The 21030-nt window shown below is 40.8% G+C and overlaps 1 protein-coding gene across 3 annotated transcripts; it reads right to left on the bottom strand.

The window, feature by feature from the left end:
• Nucleotides 1-393: 393 nt before the first annotated feature.
• LOC309397165 (uncharacterized protein) lies at nucleotides 394-19922 on the bottom strand. 3 transcript variants are annotated; one of them, XM_081962943.1, is made up of 14 exons: nucleotides 19474-19922; nucleotides 17142-17274; nucleotides 16187-16311; nucleotides 14853-14943; nucleotides 11855-11934; nucleotides 10839-10883; nucleotides 9621-9655; nucleotides 8691-8881; nucleotides 7912-7999; nucleotides 7232-7300; nucleotides 5090-5167; nucleotides 2878-3677; nucleotides 1298-1356; nucleotides 394-819 (listed from the first exon to the last, which is right to left on the bottom strand). In XM_081962943.1, exons 1-14 carry the CDS (start codon nucleotides 19539-19541, stop codon nucleotides 759-761), a joined length of 1923 nt encoding a protein of 640 aa, XP_081819069.1. In that variant the 5' UTR covers nucleotides 19542-19922; the 3' UTR covers nucleotides 394-758. The 3 variants fall into 3 exon arrangements, with proteins under 3 accessions (XP_081819069.1, XP_081819070.1, XP_081819071.1); XM_081962944.1 differs by having other exon boundaries at nucleotides 5090-5164; XM_081962945.1 differs by lacking the exon at nucleotides 17142-17274.
• Between the last annotated feature and the right edge of the window lie 1108 nt (nucleotides 19923-21030).

Here is a 21030-nt window from a genome sequence, read left to right as displayed (position 1 = left end):
TACGTGCTGCTGCTTTGTGGATTTAACTCTGGACAAAGTCCTGAAATTTAAGGTGCAAGTAAATTGTGCAACATGTAACACAGAATAAATTTCTCTATCTAAAGTGTAAGTCTCTTAAGGGAGCAAAACGGACCAGCTCTAAAGGCACGTAGGCTACAGATCCTCTCTAACTTCAACATTGGATATGCTCCTTAAAATACCTGTAAATCCCTCATTGCAGATAAATTTACAGGTTTTGCATGCCAGCAAGCACACTAGCTTAGGAACCGTAGTTTCCATATGTCAGCTTTTAAAGGCTAAATTTCTTTGCATCTGTATTTACAACCAACTGTAAAAAAAAAAAAAAAACCAGCTTCCCCATAACTTAAAAAAAAGCTCTCTATGACATACAAGTGTAACAGTTGCCAATTTATTTTAACAAGTTATAAAACAAAAATATACAAACAGGTTTGCATTTATAGCTGAGTCTCGCTTATGTTTATATAAATGGGCGCATGATGTTTTATGGCATTATCATCCTGCCATCCTTAAAAGAAGCAGGTGGCACATCTTTGTTATCAAAAAATCAAAGCCATCTTTGCTGGAGACCTCCAAACAATCTTAGATGAAAAGGTGATGGGTTCCTTCCTTTTCTGCATGTGAAATCGGAACAACGTATCTTCAGAAAGACAGATTTTTTTTTAAAAAAAACCAAACAGTTTAACAATAACAAAAATGTCTAGGTAACTCAGCCTGAGATCAAGAAATCTTTGGGAAGTTTATTGCTTCTCGGCGTTGCTGAAAACCCAGCGCGCCCATTCCAGTAACATTCTCGAGATCCTAGAGATCAAAAACAAGAAACATGAACGCACGAGACTGGAAGGCAAGCAAATATTCAAATGTGTTGGGTCTCAAGAGTGAAAATGTGGCATTATCATAGCATGATTTTATGGATTTGCATGATTTATAGCATGATTTTTTAGCGGCAGTTGCCCCACAATTTATTCTCCATAAATATATGGTTTCTCTGGCCCAGCACCAGAAGTGGTATTCTACCAGTTCGGACCATTCACGCAAATCAGTAGCGGAAATCATGGGTGGCCCAGCCCATCCTCCCCCGGTTCTATGGCATTTTTTTAGCCAAAGCGCACGGGTGGAAGGCTGAGCGCATGCACAGGCGTGGCACGTGTGAGCGAAGCAAGGGTGTGTGCTCACATTTGCAAACCGGTAGGGGAGGTAAGTGTATACCACCCCTGCCCAGCACATGTAACATAGACCCTTCCCATGATATGTGTGACTAGCTAGGAAAGAGACTAACCTTACAGACTGCACTTGAGAGCAGAGTTCTGATGTAAAACTGTCTCCTTTCTCATTCTCCTAAGGGTGAAAGAGAGAGAGGGGAGGAGAGGGAAAGGGGGAGAGAGAAAGAAAGAGAAGCAAAATGAATCCTTGTTATTTTTAAAAAGTCTAGTCATATTTAAATCGCTATTTTGGAACAATCTGAGGATGAGAGAAGACTTAGATGGAGTTGAGTAAGAAACCAACAATATGGTTTCCCACAGGTATCCAAAGTGTGCTTTAAGTCTCACCCAAGTTCAACTAAAGGTAGTCCTCGACTTACAACAGCTCATTTAGTGACCGTTCAACATTACAACGGCACTGGGGGGGAAAAGGGACAGCTGCTTTACAAACTTACGACCATTGGAGCATCTCCATGGTCACATCGCAAAAATTTGGACGCTTGGCAACTGGTCCATATTTATGATGGTCGCAGTGCTCCGGGGGTCATGTGATCACCTTTTGCAAGCTTCTGACAAGCAAAGTCAATGGGGAAGCCAGACTCATTTAACAATTGTAATGATTCACTTAACAAATGTCTCAGCAACATAACTTTTGGGCTCAATTGTGGTCGTACGTTGAGGACTGGCATTCCACAAATGAGAAAACCTTATGTTAAACATTGCCACCTTATGGTTTCTCACTAAATATAATTAAAGGTAGTTCTAAACTTACTACAGTGGTGCAGTGACTGTTTGAATTAATGACAGACACTTTCCCCCAAAAAAGGACTTACGATCTTATTCTGAAGTTCTGACAACTAAAGGTAAAGGTTCCTCTCGCACATATGTGCTGGTTGTTCCCGACTCTAGGGGGCGGTGCTCACCTCTGTTTCAAAGCCGAAGAACCAGTGCAGTCCGAAGAAGTCTCTGTGGTCATGTGGCTGGCATGACTAAAAGCCATAAGCGCACAGAACACTGTTACCTTCCCACCAAAGTGGTCCCTATTTTTCTACTTGCATTTTTACCTGCTTTCGAACTGCTAGGTTGGCAGAAGCTGGGACAAGTAACGGGAGCTCACTCAGTTATGCGGCGCTAAGGATTCAAACCATCAAACTGCTGACCTTTCTGATGGGCAAGCTCAGTGTCTTACTCACTGAGCCACTGCGTCCCACTACCCGCGTCTGACAACTACTCCCTGGTTATTTTGGGTGCTTGCAACCAGCCAGCATTTATGGCCATTTTCAGGTGTCCTGTGGTCACATAACCCACATTTATGATGTTTTTGCAGAAAAACAAGGATTTATTCCGATTCCTGGCAAAAATCCATTCTTAGTCAACAATGAGTTTACTTGAAGGACCACCTCGAAAAAGTGGTAAAATCTAGGTTGTCATTTGCCAGGCTCAATTATGGCAAAGTCGGATTACCTGCATCGGCGATGTTTTACTGATCAATATAAATTTATATTGGCAACCAAAACATACACACAAAACTATGCCGAGAGAAAAGAGTGGGATTTCTTTTGCAAAGGAATTTCCTCTCATTCCACTCTGACTCTGGTTCACGAAACAAAGCTATCGAGAGACTTATTATTTTCCTTCGCTCGGAGGGCAGATTTACCTTTTGTTGAACTTCAATTTGCTTTGTTTGCCTGGTGACGATTTCTGTTGGTTCCTGCTCGCTTCTTTTTTCCAGATGCCTCTCTCTACAACTGTACCGGGAAGATACATGCGACTGCTTATCCAAAAACTCCTCCAACCGCCTTTTCTTGGGGGTGTTTGAAAATTTCAAGGAAAAGTACCGATTTATACGTCTCTTATTTGGAGTACTAGTTTTTGTAACCGTCTCAGTAAAGCAATGCCCTGCAGCTTCCAGATTGTTACCACTACAACTGGGAGTAGAACTTTTGGAAGGTCCTCCTTTATTTGACACCTGCTTCCTTTGAGCTGACGTGTCTTGCTCCATTTCAAAGTATTTTGACCTAGCTGTCATCCCTTTAGCTCTGTGGGCAAAGGACAGACAATCTTTCCTATTTTCAGACACCGGCTCCGAGGAAAAGTCGCCCTCGTTGGAATGACGAACAGGAGAAAAAGGAAATCCAGAATTATGAAGAGGGGATTTATTTAACAGCTGCCCACGAGGAAGGCTGTCTGCAAATTCGCTGGCCTGGCCTGATGTGGTTGACGTCACCAGGTCAGGTTTCGGATTGGCCGTTTCAATGAGAAATTCACTATTCTGAAACTGAAACAGCGACGGAAACTTCGGTGGTGTGGCGGGGTTGGACCTACAGCAAAGCGTATTATCACAAGGCTCCAGGAAATGTGAAATGCAAGTGTTGGAGTCTTGGTTTGCTTCTTCAGCAGGACTGGCCAAAAGCATTTGCTGCGTCTGGGGAAGGCCGTGTGATGTGCCAGAAGAATCTGTCAAAGTGCAAAAAAAAAAAAAAAAAAAAAAGAGAGAGAGAGAGAGAGAAAAAATCAGTTGTTTTTAAGTCTATGGAGATTCTAAGTCATCCAGGTCATGGTTGTCCCAAAGGTGTGTTTTCAAAAGGCACCTGGACTTTTTTTTTCCTTGAAGACATTTCACTTCTCATCCAAGAAGCTTCTTCAATTCTGAAGCAGTTGTTGCCTTCTTCTGCTCAGAACTGAAGGAAGCTTCTTGGATGAGAAGTGAATCATCTTCAACGAAAAAAAATAAAGTCCAGTCATCTTTTGAAAAAACACCTTTGGGACATGTAACATGGAGCCACAATACCTAGAAACAGATATCCTACATCTAGTGCACAAACAACTTTAAGAAGAACACGAATGCACCACCCCAATGCAATAGGAAGCTTCTCACACTTTTATCAAAGTGCAGCCGACGGTTATCTAAATAGGGAACACCTTTGCAAACGAAACATTGCTCCCTGCCCTCTTCCCAGGATTAAACGGCATCAGATTTTACTGCATCCAACTTGTTTATATTTAGACATTTCATTAGGAATTGAGAAACTTGTTGGGATGTTTGTGTTGCAACCTTAACCTTCATTCTCATCATCATTTCAATCAGAGGTACAAAAGGCTAGCATAAAAGGAAGATTAGATCCATGTAAGACACATAACCGATGGGGTGCAGATTCATTTGTGTTCTTCTGTTTTGATTTTAAGATTCAGACATTTTGATAACCTTTAAAATGGGCTGGCTTGCTTTCAGCTTGTGCGGCGGGCGAACCAATGTAACCTATTCATTAAACATGATTTCAATTCTAGAATCAAACAAAATTGGCTATCGGTCTTAAAAAAACATGAGCAGCATCAAAGCTTCGGCTATGCCATGTTTAATAACGGTTTCCCTCCTACCCTTGCATGAAATTTCTGAAAAATATTGTTATAAATAAAAGATATATTAGCTTGTTGCGAGAAAAGGGGTAGGGTGTTGAAACGAATAGTAAAAGCCAATAGCCCCTATCAAACACTTGATTTAACAGGTTTTTTCAAGGGGGATGCAGAAACAAATACAGGTGGTCCTCAACTTACGACCAGAATTGAGCCCAAAATTTATGTTAAGTGAGAAATTCATTAAGCGGGAATCACGTAACTCCAGGACACTGCAACTGTCATAAATGTGAGTCAGTTGCCAAGCATCCGAATGTAAATCACACGACCATAGAAATGCTGCAACGGTCGTTAAGTGTGAAAAATGGTTGTAAGTCACTTTTTTCAGGGCGGCTGTAACTTTGAACAGTCACTAAATGAACGGCTGTAAGTGGAGGAATACCTGTAATGTTTTGCTCCTAATGTTATAGAAAAATAGTGATTAAAGGCGATGGTTAGCTTTTGATCTCACTCACCACTGGAGGTGTTCAAGGTAATCCCATGGACCGCATCCCAGGGGTTTTCTAAAGGACCATCCAAACTTGCAGAATCTGCTATGTAAAGAAAATCAAATTAACATCTTCCCCCTTAAAAAAGGCAGAGAAAGTCAAAATAAGGTCACAAAGAGCAGCAATATTCAAACATTGCAAAGGGTGATAGGAATCCATTCTGACCCAAATTCTGTCAGTATCTCAAGCAGATGGACCTGTGTTCAGAATGAAGAGTTCAAGAAATAGGGAGTACTGTAAATTCACCTCAGTTCATTCAAAAGGTGATTTAGGAAGAACGTCTTCTGAATAGACTTCATAAACAGTGTTCGGTTTTGAAAGTAGAGTTACTGGTCTGTATTACAATACCCGGATTCGCAAGTCCAATATTGTTTGCTTTTATTTATTTGATATCCAGCTGCACATAATTCTTAATACTCCCTCCTCCTATTTTCCCCATAGCAGCAGCCCTGGGAGAAGACTGAATGGCCCAAAGTCACCCAGGGGCTTTCAGGTCTAAGATGGGACTAGAACTCATTCTCTCCTGGTTTCTGGCTCAGTGCCTTAATAACTAGCCCAAACTGACTTATCATACGGTCTACTTATACTCTTTATATTTATTCATTATACCTTATACTTTATGTTGTCTATTACGCTCTCAGAGAGAGAAACAGATGTCACGTTATGTCATGCCCCTACATTCTAGGTTTTACATGCGGTCACCAACACTTCCTTTGGAAGAGGTGGTAGTGAACCTGGTTGAATGGTGCCTCCTGGCGGTCAATGCAACTAAAAACATCACCCAGGATACACAGTGCAAAAACAGGGGCAGGTGGAAATCATGTGACACTCTGTATACGGGAGCATGACAAAATGTAATATTTGAGCAACTCTGTCCCTAAAGGCTTAATGGCCTATATGTACCATTCTACAACAACCCGTGTTACTTTTTTTTCTAGGGGATACAATTGTGCAGACTTTGAAGTTCAGTCTTTTAAATAAGTTTCTAAGATAGTGTTTTATTGTTGGTTCTAGGCATTAATAATTTATATATGATGGTGGTCGGTGACTGAAACACGTAAGGGAATATCATTCCTGCCGCCTTGAGTCCGGAAGCAGTTCCATAGGTGGAAGGTGTAGACATTTTGGTGAGGTACTGATGTTTAGTACTGTAAGGAGCCCCAGACGGCTCCTGAATGAAGGAGTGGAACATCTGCCAGATCGAACTAAAGTAACGGAATGTGAGACAACTGGCAGTTGCAACAGAGTTATTTTCAGGTGGGGAGGGGGAGTAGAACTCCTTAGCGTCAAATCGTGTTAATTACTGTATAAGAAATACTAATGAACTAATGGTCATTTAAAAAAAAACCTTAGTGAGCACTTAGAAGCCAAGAGGAACATACATGCCAAATTTCAAGTTTGTAGGCTTTACGGTTCTGGAGATTTCGTGATGAGTGAGTGGTATTTGGCTTATATATATGTGTGCTAGTCGTTCCCGACTCTAGCAGGCGGTGCTCATCTTCGTTTCAAAGCTGAAGACCCAGCGCTGTCCAAAGATGTCTTCGTGGTCATTTGACCAGCATGACTAAACACCAAAGGCACACGGGGTGCTGTTACCAAAGGTGGTGCCTATTTTTCTACTTGCATTTTTACGTGCTTTCGAACTCCTAGGTTGGCAGAAGCTGGGACAAGTAACGGGAGCTCACTCCATTAGGTAGTGCTAGGGATTCGAACCGCTAAGCTGTCGACCTTTCTGATCGACAAGCTGAGCATCTTAGCCACAGAGCCACTGCGTCATACATACATACATATATAAAATAAATCAATAATGAAAGTTAAATGAACCAGAAAAAAAGCATTGAAAAAACAGAAGATCAGGAAAAAGCAAGATAAAAGTACAAAAAGAAAAAAGATGAGAACAGAAACAGAATGGCTTTTTTTGGCGTACATATGATTTAAAAAGTACATCAAACACGAATAATAATTACAAAATATTGATTGGCTTGGAAAATCAATCTCTGTGAAAACCTTTTTTTAAAGTTATCTGAATGTTGATTCCCAAGTCTTAGGGGTAAATATTCCTTTTTGTAAAAAATTTAAAGTTCACAAAAGACAACCAATGCTACTCACCACTGAAGAAGAATACAGTGCTACGATCATCTTCTTGATCATCATTTCCAGGAACAGCTTGAGGATTATCTGAGAAAAAGGAGAGTTTAGCTATCAGCGCTCACTCCCTGACAAAGGCTATCACATTAGATCCGTGATGGCGAACCTATGGCACGTGTGCCACAAGTCGCACACGGGGCCATTTGTCAGTTTAGTGGGGTGGGGATTTTGCAATATCCTTCCTCTGGAGTGGGGAGGGAATGGGGATTTTGCAGTATCCTTCCCCCAGGAGTGGGGAGGGAATGGGGATTTTGCAGTATCCTTCCCCCAGGAGTGGGGAGGGAATGGGGATTTTGAAGTATCTTTCCCCAGGAGTGGGGAGGGAATAGGGATTTTGCATTATCCTTCCCCAGGAGTGGGGAGGGAATAGGGATTTTGCAATATCCTTCCCCAGGAGTGGGGAGGGAATGGGAATTTTGCAGTAGCCTATCTCTGCCACGCGCACTAAGCCACACCCACCAAGCCCACAAAATCCCACCACTGCTGCAGTTGTAATTTTGAACGGTCACTAAATGAATTATTGTGTTGAGGACTACCTGTAGTTAGAAATCAGGAATACTGCCGGGGGGGGGGGGGTGAGGGGGGGATTCCAAACCAACCCATTTCCATCCATAAATCTGCCCCCCGATTCTAGCACTCACTTGCTATGTGGGTCTGGGAAAGTGCTGTCTCATTTTCTGCACTGATCACCAGGTATTCAGCAGGAACTGTGAAGGTATCTTGGTGCATCTGAAATCAAAATGTTTCATCTGCTTTACACAATATGCAAGTATTCTGAGCTGCTCTTTTACAGCCGAGTGCCAAGTTCTTCCAATTTCTGCTGCTTTCATTCTTAAGCTAGGAATCAAGTAACTCAAAAAAAAGACTTCTAAAAATAATAGTCCACTGTTTTGAGAAGTCAAAGCCTCATTCAGGGAGTCTTGATTTAAGACCACAATTGGAACTGGAGCTTTGTGGTTAAATGAGACATGTCTGATTTTATGAATTTTTGGACCACAGTCATTAAGCGAATCACACAGTTGTTAAGAGAATCCCCATTGGCTTTCCTTGTTGGAAGCCCCTTTGGAAGACTGCAAATAGTGATCACACGACCCACTGCAACTGTTACCAAGTCCCTAAATTTTAATCATATGACCACAGTAATTCCTGTAGTTAGGGATGAATGAATGAATGAATGAATGAATGAATGAATGAATGAATGAATGAATGAATGAATAAATAAATAAATAAATAAATAAATAAATAAATAAATAAATAAATAAATAAATAAATAAATAATAAATGCTAACAGATTTCCTTCTTTATGTTTCCCAATTTTCCTTTATCTATTCCTTTGCCAGAGAGGAATTTACTGAATTACCTTCAATTTCAATTAATTACGGGGTCATAACCAGGGCACAGAAGATGTATAAATACCAACCTTATTTTGTTTCCGTTCCTGTTGCCATTTATTGTCTGAATCCTTGGCTAGTTGCGCAGAGTCCAACAGTTTGCTGGTGCCTAATAAGTTGAGACAATCCTCAGCTTTTTGTTTCAATTTGTTCAGCTGATCATGGTTTACATCTTTCAATACTTGGGAAACCGTTTGTGATTCTTGCCGTGATTTTTGTCCTGAACAAGAAAAAACATATTGTAAATAGACAATAGGTTTACAAGCAAGATCCCATAACATTTCGCTTTAAGACTGAATGATATAGAATAGGGGTGTCAAACACAAAACCTTCAGAGTGGATGTGGCCTGTGGGGCCAGCCTGAAAAATGTAAGGGGCCAGCTCACGTTGCTTCGGCCCAGTCTACCTAATGCGAAGAGGAAATATCAGGCCAGCATGGCTTCGGCCCGGTCTACCCAGTGTGAAGAGGAAACATGCCAGCAGTCTGGCACTGCCCACTCAGTTGTCCATGCCCAGTGAGTGGCATCAAGTTGGCCACACCCACCCAGCTGGCCAGTCCCAATCAGCCACACCCACCCTGAGGTCAACCACAGCCCTGATGCCGCCCTCAATGTTGACAATCCTGATATAGGACTAGCGATTCTAAACTAATTTTTTTTATCAAATGTCATTTTCAGAAATACATTGGCATCGTTTTTGTATCCATTCTGGCCTGAAGGTAAACATCTATCTCACAAGGTGAAAAAGTTATGTTATGAAAAAAAATACAACTTAAGGAGGAGTTGTTATAAATGTTTTAGCCTTTAAGTGGCTTAATTCTCTATTGGGAGATATAAAACGCAAACAAGATTTATTCTACAATGAAATATAACATAGAAAATCAGAGTAACCCACTTAATACTGACCCCACTTTCCACTAAATTTCATTTAAAAAGCCGTCAACATTTAATCTAACGTACCTGAGTTGAACCACTTCTGAGTCGCAAAACCTTTCCTGAAATATATAATCAAACTGCATCAAGAGTTAAGCATGACAGTAACTTGTTAAGCCTTCAGACCTCTTCTTCAATTAACATCATGAATCTCTCTATAGAAAATTATTTTTGCTCTCTCCCAAGCTTCTTCTAACCCAATCTCAACCTTCCAAGAATGTAACTTTTGAGATTTTTCTGTTCTCTCCTCAATGGCAGCTCATCTGGATGGGTATCCATCATCACCTCGTATGAGCATAAACAAATAAAAATGGTACGTGGCGGAAATGTTCAACTCTGAACATCAATGTACATTTCAACTGCCAACACAAGCTATCAATTTAGCTGACTGATTTTGTACTTTGCTTTAAGCCACGGCCGGCCAACCTTTTGGCTTGTGGGCCAAACTGAGTGACGAGGAATTGTCTTGGGCTGCATATAAAGTATCTAATATAGTTTATCTACATAAATAACAAACTTCCTTTATTTTTTAATATTTTTGTTGTATCTTGTGGGGCCGCGTTGCTAGCTGTCCAGGGCTACATATGGACTATGGCCTGGATGTTGGATATGCCTGCTTTAAACTATATTTAAACCAAGTTCTTAACCAAATAAATGAAATTTGGCTGTGGTTTTACATTAAGTTATGCCCTAAAATCACAATTTACTAATTATAGCCAGGTGCTTCTTAGAGCTAAACCACATTTTGACTTGTACATTGTGCTAGACGGAAAAAAATCTTTTTATCTTCCCTTTTAATCAAAATGAAAACAGCATTTCAAACAGCCAGTATGAGTCCTAGATTATGATGTATTACTAATTGGTCATGAGAATGGAACTAAAGTTGTTTTGGTGGATCAGCTAATGTTGCATATCTTGGGGAAATGGGAAGTGGATTAACAAAGAACCACGAACTATCCTGCTGATTATTGACTTATTCATTAATTATCCATTAATTATTATTAATACACAGTAACAAAATGTCCTACTGCTTTTCATAGTATGAGAAGGCAGGCTGCATAATGAGGTCAAATACAAAAAAATGTTAAAGTCTTTGGATTATGCGTTGAAATTTAGGTGAGAAGAACTTGGAATATTCTATGATACATAGGGAGATTTTACAAAGTTTATAATGTTGCTATGAACAGACCTAAATTTAAAACTGCTAATTTTAAGATCATGCACAGAATAGAATCAAGTACTTACTGCCATAGGTCCTTTATCTTTTGTATGACTGACAGCTCCTGATTGCTATATAAAAAGACATTTAACATCCTCAGTTTTTTTTTATCACAGTAGAAAAACTCATATAGTAAAACCACATCCAATCAGTAGGTCAGTGAAACAGATTGTTGACATATGTAGTACCTCAAGCATCTCATTTGGTAGATATTTTATGACATAAACATTATTCTAAGCCAGTTTACGACGTGATACCAACTGTCATAAAACATTTCCTATGCTGATGTTTCCCTGTGGTCTATACAGTACTTCAACACGGGACAGCTTCAGATACATTTCTGAACGTAACGTAGCTTTTCCAGTGAAGGCAGCTCTACCATTGTTTTGAGGAATCTGGTAAAGAAATATCTCTGAAACTACTACCCAGCTGATCATGGGTTGTTGAGTGTCATTATAAAGAACAACTGAATCAGATAATTACAAAAAAAAATAGTTCTCTTAAGGGCCTAATTCTTCCATTTTAATCCCTAGGTAAATATGATAGTCAATTCCCTCTCATGTTCAAGTCAGCTGCTGGTGACCATGGACACAACTATGGTGCATAAAACAGAAGTGCTGTCTTCTGGTAGAACATGTTTCCAATCTTTAACTGACAGCCATGGGACCTGTGTGTGATCTTTCATCCAAAGATCAAATCTAGCCAAACTTAGCTTTTTGAAAATCAGAAGGGCATCTCGGTGCTGCTGTAATGTTTAATCCTTTCTCTTTCCAAAATTTAACTATTTTTAGATGTGTAAGTCTCCTCAACTCTACAGCAAGAGTTGGACAGTCAACGACAGACAACAGCAGGTATTGAACTGCAGTTAAGTGTTTATAAAGAATCCATTCTGTTAAATTTTCCAACCCTGATTAAAACAGGATGCATGCTGGATGGGATGCAGACAATTCTGCAATCTTCAGGGTTTGAGCTTAGGCCCCCGTCTTCTTCCCAGTGTATACCCCAACTACACAACTAAGATCAGTGTTTTTGTGTGTCTCACCAATCTTGCACTTTTTTCTCCTCTCTCTTCATGGGCGTGAACTGGAAACACTCAAGGGTGAGATAAAATCGACAATCTTCCTGAAAAAGAGTGAAAAACAAGCACAATGAACGATGCTCAAGGACAAATCTCACACTGGACTTGATCTCAATGATGGAGAGAAAGCAGCGGTCAGTGATTAAAAACCACCAAAGCAAGGCTTCTCCAACTGAGGTGGCCTCCACCCAATATGTGGAATTCAAGATCCAGGACATATTGACGGTTAAAAGGGTGGAATTTGAACTTGGGGAGACCCCGGTTCAAATCCCCGCTTGGATCCAAAGCGACCTGGGTGATTTTGGGGCCTGTCCCTGCTTCTCAGCCCAATCCAGCTATACAAAAAGAGGTGGCAAGGATCCAATTAGGAGACTTTTCAAACAGAAATGAAGATAGAAATGCCCTAAAAGCAGGAGTTGAGCAACTATGGCAATTTAAGGATCCCTGGACTTCCACTCTCAGAATTCCTGAAAAAAATGGAAGAAATCTTCGAGAAGTGGAAGGCGCTCAAATGAGATGCTTTAAAATTATTATCCCCCACCCCTAAAAAAATATGAACCCTAAGCTACAAAAGGGAAGGGGCTTCTCTCTCCGTTGCTTTCCATCAAGGAAAGAAGCAAGAAAAATCAACTGGAGACATTTTGATGCTTGGAAAAGAGACCCTCAAATGATGCAACCCGTCCCCACATTTAGGGGCTTGCCCTGCCCAATGAAGCCCCTTCCTCTCTCTGGCACTAAAAAATAAAACAATAAAAGGCCCCAGGAGAGAGATTCGTGGGGGCTTTTGAAAGGCAAAGAGGGTTGCGTGAATATCCAAAGTTTTCCTCAGTCTCCCGAAACTCACAAAAAAACCACTGGGAGAGAGGAAGAAAAAACAGCAGTGGGTTTCGTGTGGGTCTGTTTTGTCCTCCTTTCCTCAAGGAGGAAAATTTTCGGAGCCCCCAAAGGGCTTTTTATGGCTGCCAAGCAGGATTTAAAGGAGGCCGAGACGTTCCCTCAGGGAGGCTTCAAAAAGGCCACAAAAAGCTACACTTCAGGCCAGAAACCACTGGCGAGTTAAACATGGGAGACTGCATGTTTAAGGATACATATTTCTGCCTGGCAATAGGCCTACTTTTGAGGGGAAACCTCAAAAACGGTGGATTCCCTCCCTCAAACAGAGGGGATGAATTATTTTATCCGTTTTAAAGAATAAAGCGACCCTCGACTTGCAGGAGTGTCTGTCAAGATTCAAAAATAAGGCAAATTGCCAATGAAGTCAAGGAGAAAAAAAAAGGGAGCAGCCTCCAATAATTTGGTCAAAGATAGGCCCGTTTCTTTACTAGAGACATTTGACAGGCTTGCCATACGCTAAATAAATAAACGTTTCACAGGATATCATCCTCAGATAGGCAGCAAACCAATTTAACTAACGAACAGCCAAGTTAAAAAAATTTATACATATTGTGATAGGAAGGAGGAGATTTTCATTTTAAGGGGGTTCTCGTTGCCTCCCTGAGGGAACGTATCTGAAATGTAAATAAAGCTAAAGGACAGCTGCAAATAAATATATATATAAATATGTGAATAAATCTAAAGGGCAGCTTTCTAACACACACACACACAAAGTCACTATTAAGCACAACAGTCAGAGGATCATAAAAAAAATAATATTTGATTCTGACAGAAAATGGGCTCCGTCCCACATCTGAAGCCACAGGCCCAAAGGAGCCCCAGGGTTGAGACCAAGCTAATATAAATTTAATCAATAAAGAAACCTATTTTTTTTCCTTATTATATATGTATTGTTTGAATGCTATTCTTTGCTCCCCTTGTACTCGATCCACTTGGGAGGAGACTTGGTGGCCGCCTTTGCAAAGGCTTTTTATTTTTCTGGAAATAAACCTTTTTGAGTTATGAACCAGGCTTGTCTGAGTGTTGTGAGGATTTAATAATTGGGTTTTTGATCTCACAATCAGACCTCCTTATGGTCTGGCCCCTTTTCTTTATTATTTTTTTACAGTCTGGTTGCCATAACTAAGCCCTTCCAGTGATTTGATAGCGAATTTTAAGTTGTAACGTGATAAAAAGGGAGAAGTTGAAATTCAACACGACTGCAGAGTAAATCATTGCAATGTAATGCTTCTTAAATTGAAATGACATGCCACTCCAATGCCAAGTATTATCACCAGTGCAGGAAAAGTGCTTAGCACCTTTTACAAATCTGTTATTAAAACAAACAAACAAACACTCTGGTTTGAGTTAGCAAACTGTATGATTTCAGCCATTATCAGTCTTTCTTTCTCAATTAGGATATGCTTCAGTAAACTCATTTTGATTTCCTATATAGGCATTTTAATATATCATGAGGACAAATAGGATAGTCCTCGACTTACAGCCAATTTATTTAGTGACTGCTTGAAATTACTACGTCTCTGAAAAAGGTGACTTATGAACAACCCTTGCATTAAAACAGCTGCAGCATCCCCAGTGACGTAACATTTAGGTGCTTGCCAACTGGCTTGTATTTAAATGGACAGTGTCCTAAATTCACATTATTGCCACGTGTGAGCTGCCCAGCCAGCTTCTGATAAGCAAAGTCAATGAAGGACATTGGATTCACTTAATGACTCGTGATTCGCTTAACAACTGTAGTGTTTTGCTTAACCACCATGGCAAAAAAAAATATCTTAAAATTGGGCACTTAACAACTTGCTTAGCAACATAAATTCTGCTCCCAACTGTGATCCTAAGTCCTAGGACTATGTGTTAGTATTTTATTTTATTTTTATTATTTTTATTTCTTTAATATTATGCTTTTATGTCCTGTAAGCCGCCTTGATTCGTCATGTGCAAGTAGGCGGCAATATACATTTTCTAAATCAATACATTTCATGTCATGTCTTCGGAGGTTCAAACTGCATTATCAGCAGTTTGCTCCTCCAAAGAAAACATTACAGCAAGAGCATTTTGTGCACCTTACCATTTTAGTTGCTCTTTTAAAGTTGACTCTATAATTCTGCATGATGATGAGCTGGCCAACAATACCAGGCAATCCAGACTGAGCCATAGACCTGAGAAATAGACAGGAAGAAATGTATTGGCAAATCTTAAAAGTATCAAACTGTCTCGCACAGCTGATATTTTTCCACATTGATCAGCAAAAGGCAGGATTGTGTACACAATTGAAAAAGCTCCACAAGCTTCTTTAGAGTGCTGGGAATCCAGTTTTTATCAACAAAGTCAACATATATTTTCAGAGTCTAACTTTCTACGTCAGCACATATAAAAAAGGATTGCAGCCCCCCCCTCTCATAAATTGTTTTGACCATCTTGTAGAATAGATTTTCCCAAGAAAAGATGACTTTGAAACTGCACGTAAAAAACTTTAAAAGAAAACGTAACCGTTAATTCCAGAATCCAAAATACTAATTCAAATATAGCTTCCTGATAAAGATGTTTAAAAAAAATTGAATACGGAATTATCAAATCCCTACAAGATTGGCATATTTTGTTATAGATGAATGATAAAATGTGATGGGGGGGGGAAGGTTTTGAGATAATTCTGATAATTTCTGTAGAAGCACAAAATTTCTAAATTAATCCTTATGGATGCAATATTACAGGGAGTCCTTGATTTACAACCATTCTTTATTGAACGTCTGAAGTTACAATGGCACTGCAAAAAGTGATTTGACTGGTTTTCACACTTATGACCATTGCAGCAACCCGCTGGTAACATGATCAAAAGTCAATGATGGAAGCCAGATTGACTTAATGACAAGAGTCGCTTAATAATTGTAATAACTCACATAACAATGGAGGTAAAAAGGACATAAAATGGGGCAAAATTTCCTTAACTGTCTTGTTTAGCAACGCAAAATTTGGGCTTATCTGTGGTTGTAAGTCAAGGATCACCTATACATATTTATCAGTCATTTTAGTGGAAACATATAAACGAAAAAAGAAAGAGAATAAAAAGAATAAAGGAGTAGAAACAAATGAGTAATAAAGGATTTACAAATGTAGAGATTAGAATTTTCTACGGTATCATTAGTAGTGTGTGAAGGAAAGAATACATTTTATTATTCTATTGCTTGAAGATCTCTATTAAACTCAAAACAAGGCATAGACATCAAAGGTCATGGACAGCACACATAAATCATAAAATGAAATTATAAATCCCAATAAATTCTGATCCTTGCAATGCAGGGGTCTTGTAAAATTGCAGAGTTCATGGAAGAGAAACAAATTTTGGTTGCTGTAAAAATCCATATATTGAATTGTAATCCAAAATAAATTCAAAGTAAAACTTACTGTTTTGTCATTTTAGCAGCTTTGCCTTCAACCGACACTTCAATATAGTGAAGTCCATCTGCAATATGTAGAATTGTTTCTGGTTCCTGGTCAGCATCCTGGTAAACTCTTGGCTCGTTCAAAACCTGGGGAAGAGGCAAAAAAAAATACACCATAACCAACACATTTGGAAACCAAGTTTATTGGGGAACATGGACCCACTATTCTCCATCAGTGTAAAGCAGGGATGGGCCAAAGGGTATCACAGACACTATAATATCTGCAGGTAGTTCTTTGGGCTGCCTATTGGGTCCTTCCATGTGTGTCTATAAATTTACTTTGAATTTATTTATTTAGTTTAAAACAGAAGTAGTAGTACTGGAACTTGGCACAGAAAAAAGAAAATAAGTTTTGCATTCTTTAACAACAAGGATGCTCCTTGGGGACTCCAAAATAATTACTGGAAGATGGAAGCGATGATAGCCCAATGCAATCTGGAGTTTTGTTTAGAGGCGCTGCTGTTATTTCACAGAAGAAAGGAACATGGTGCTCAGCTAGAAGGGAGCTCCCTGGACATCTACAGCAATGTTTTTCAACTCTAGCAACTTTAAGATGTGTGAACCAACTTCCAGAATTGCCCAGCCAGCTCTAGAAACACTGCTGTTAAGCAAGCGCCAGGAAATAAGATACCAGTTTCCTTTGGTAAACAGGTACTATATTTTGTAATTAGCCAGGCCAATGACACGAGTCATTTTATAATTTAAAAAAAAACCTTCCTTATGCAATTTTTGTAGTTGCGTGCAAGACACACTCTCAACATTCCAAATGTTAAGCCTGTAACTGCTCTGAACTGTGTGTAGTCTGTTGCAAAATAAAAACAAACCAACAAAGCAAGGACATGCAGGACAGGTCTGCATTCCTAAAGTTGAATAAGGGGGAAGAAGGACAACATAAATAAATAAGTTTGAAACTCCACCTTCAGGACATGTCCAAGCTTTCCATCTGTTTTGATCACAGATTCTTTGTACTCCAACAGAAGAGTCACAATCCAAGTGTCTGTATATGATAAATCGGGTCTATCCTTGCTGGCCAGGTTATCAGTGTCTAAGCTGGGGGGGGGGAAACGTAAGCAAAGTCAAAAAGCTTCTGTAAAAATGGCGAGAAGCATCAATTCAACTCGGCATCATCTGGAGAGGAGGATAGGGAAAACCACAGTACTAGCCATAAGGATAAATCAATCTAAGCAAAATAACATTGGCTTAACAATGAGATGCAAAACTACGATTGCTTGTTATTATTAATTGGGGGGATAAAAGTCAGCTTTTATTTTAGGCAATGGCCTGGATTAGTTTCTACAATTTTCTTGGCAATTTGGGGGCGAGGGGGGGAGTATTTAGTTGTTACCTTCTTCCTATGGCTGGGAGAAAGTGACTGGCGTAAGGGGACCCAGTTAGCTTCCTATTCTAAAGCAGGACTAGAATTCACATCCTCTCAATTTCTAGCCTGATACCTTAACCACTTCCCCAATCTAGTTTTCTACTTAGACCACCATACTGTATGGATCTAGTTATTTAATAAATCATGATAAATTAACATGTTGTTGTTAGTTGTGAAGTCGTGTCTGACTCATGGACAACATTCTTCTTGGCCTTCCTGTCCTCTACCATCTTCTGGAGTCCATTTAAGCTCACGCCTACTGCTTCAGTGACTCCATCCAGCCACCTCATTCTCTCTTGTTCCTTTCTTCTTTTGCCCTCCATCTTTCCCAGCATCAGGCTCTTCTCCAGTGACTCCTTCCTTCTCATTAGGTGGCCAAAGTATTTGAGTTTCCTCTTCAGGATCTGGCCTTCTAAAGAGCAGTCAGGGTTGATCTCCTCTAGGACTGACCGGTTTGATCGCCTTGCAGTCCAAGGGACTCGCAGGAGTCTTCTCCAGCACCAGAGTTCAAAGGCCTCCATTCTTTGGGTCTCAGCCTTTCTTATGGCCCAATTAAGATGAGCAGTATATAAATCCTGCCATCCTACTCATTCAAATATCTGGCTATGTCTAGATGTTCTTCTTTCACCATACGGACAATCTGTGTGGGTCAAGATTTCTTGCTTGCTCTACAAGCCAGGCAAGGAGAAGCTTGTATTCAACCAAGATCTAAGTAGCAAACTTGTAGAGATGTGCCCAAGGGTACATGCCACCTGGATGAAGGGACCCTTAGAAACTTGCTTTCAACAGCTCCTCCCCTCTTTAGAAACAATGAGCAAAAACTATGCTGATGACATCCTTCTGAGGTCACAATAAATTCAATAATACACTGAACAAGAAGTCGTGTAATAAAACTTGCAACCAAGGAAGCTTGCCCCCAAAATCCACAATGCTAAACCGACCCCTTGATGCTGAAATACCACATTTCCTTGGTATTGAGGGGCAAATAATATGGTTCTTGTTATTTGTTAACTAACATAGTTTGTATTTTAATCTGATTTATATTCTTTCTTTTAAAGTGATGTTCAAGGTTTATTAGCTTTTAACATCCCTAAACTGATAAACAAGCTATTAGTTCCTGATAAGAAAAGTTTGTTAGTACAAATTGGGGATCTGGCTTATCTCTTGTGAACCCTAAACAACCTTTCTCCTTATAATTTATTCCCCTTCAGACCACATTTTAACAAAAATTTATACTATTATCCTGTCCAATCAACTTTCCTCTTTCAGACTTCTTTGTTAACTATAAAAGGGGATGTAAGCTAAAGATCGGGGTTTCCTCTTTGAATGAGATGAGCCCTTTTTGTCTGAACATTCTGATAAGTTATAATAAAATGATCTTTCCTGTCTCCATATGTCTCATTGGATAATATGCACTCCGAGGCACCAGCTTGAAAAAAAGCCATATTTGGCCATCAATTTGCAATCATAATGCAATGAAACACACACACACACACCGCAGACCCCCGTCTCTAATCTTTACCTCGGGGGTCCCAGAGCCTGTCGGATGCATCGCAATGGCGACTGGCAGCCAAACCATCCTCCGCGGCCACTCTAAGGCCAGTCAACCGGATCCGACATAAAAGTGATTTGAAAGAGCCCCACCAAAGCGAAAGCGAAAGCAAGAGCGGAAAAGCCAGGCATGGAGACTGAAACGCGACAACAACAGACCGGGGCAATGTAGAAGACCCCTCCCTCCCAACTCACCCACCTCATCCCGATCCCAGAAATCCCAGGAATGGCGGTAGGGATCCTGGGCAGTTGGGGAAACTGCGATTTCCAGCGGGAGCGGCCCTTTTTGCAACCTCCCCCGCCGTTCTTGCAAAGCTCACCAGTCGGGCTCCTCGCGTCTCGGAGCCTTCCTTGGGCGCAACCAATACGGCGCCTGGCCCTGCTCCATGCGGAGGGCGGCTTAGAGCAGCCCCAGGCCGTCCCCGTCTTCCTTGCTACGACTGGAGAAGCCTCGTCGCAGCGTCACAGCCGGGGCTCCTCCTTTCGAGGAAGCCAGCCCACCCTCGGGAGGCAAGGCGGTGGCGGGCGGAGCCTTTTGCGCGCCTCGTCCTTGCAAGTGGCAAGCCGGGCAACAAAGGTGCAGGCAGAGCCCCGTTCGGTTCAACAGCCGCCAACGGCGAGGGCCTGCGCACGCCTGCCTGCCTTTTGCAGCCTTAACGCGCAGGTCGAGATTTAGTCCCGATTCAAAGGTTGGCGGCGCGCCAGGATCGGAAGCGCTCTGTTGAGCGCGGCCGGGAAACAGTTGGCGCGGATGGAGTGACCTGGCGTCGACCTCTGTTGCGCTCAGCCTGCGCACTAATAGACCAGTGCTTCCCAAATATGGGTAAATTACCCAAAACTGGGTACAAATGTTTTTTTTTTTTTTTTTGGAAAGGGGGGAATAAGGACCCACTAACCCACGAAATTTTATCAGCTAATAAAAATTCTATGGCACAAAGCAATTCCTGATTTTTGTGCTGTCCAATTTAACGTGGGGTAATTTCAAGCCAGGTAGATCTCCCTGGATTTTTAAGAACCTTTCATGTACATTCAGAAGCTCTACCATTGTTGAAGGCATTCAGGAATCTGGTAAGAAAATATGACCCAACAGATCACAGCTTTTCTAGTTGTGTTTAAACCCAGCCATTGTAGAATGTAATACAAACCACAATGGACCATAGTTGGTTTCATCTTATTGAACAATGGAAACACATTGTTTGGAAACTGTGGCTTTTGATTTTACAAAGCTAGACTTGCAGTTAAATTATGTCTTAACCTAGTAGTTGAAAGTGCACCTGGCGTGTCTTGAAAAATATGCTTTTTATTATGAGCAGTGCACTGTTGTACTGAATTTTATTGAGACCCCTTGCTCATTTTAAGCTAGCTAGCTTTGGGCACAGGGGAAAAGGAAGGGGAGGGACCCTTTTGGGACAAAGTGGCACCCAACCGTAATCCATCATAATTCAGGGCTCAGCCACCATGCTAAGTTACCAAACGGGATGCAAAGGCCACCGCTCCCAAATCATGTATCAGCTGCTAAAAATTATATTTAAAAAGTTTACCCTCGCAGGATGGCCCTGTGAACTGATGTGAATAATTGGAACTGGCAGGATGTATGTTGTGTACAGCAAGGTGCAAATCTATTAACTGAAGAGCTGGAGGCAAGGAGACGCAAAGGTCAAGTTTATGCCTTTCAATGAAATTGGTTACTGAGAAAAGGTGCTATGAAACTCTGCTGGATTTTCAACGCCCGAGATTAATACAGTTCACCCCTACAGCCAGGTTTATAGAAATATCAGTCACTCTGGATGACTGGCTGTGCCATTTGTTTTGTCGCCCTCAGAGGTTCTAGAATGGAGGAAAGGCAGTATTTGCAGGTAGTCCTTGACTTACAACAG

This window comes from Natrix helvetica (assembly GCF_964273705.1).
Source record: "Natrix helvetica genome assembly, chromosome: 10".
Lineage (NCBI taxonomy): Eukaryota > Metazoa > Chordata > Lepidosauria > Squamata > Natricidae > Natrix > Natrix helvetica.
The sequence above is the reverse complement of the archived record's forward strand: the minus strand, read 5'-3'. Positions and strand labels throughout refer to the sequence as shown.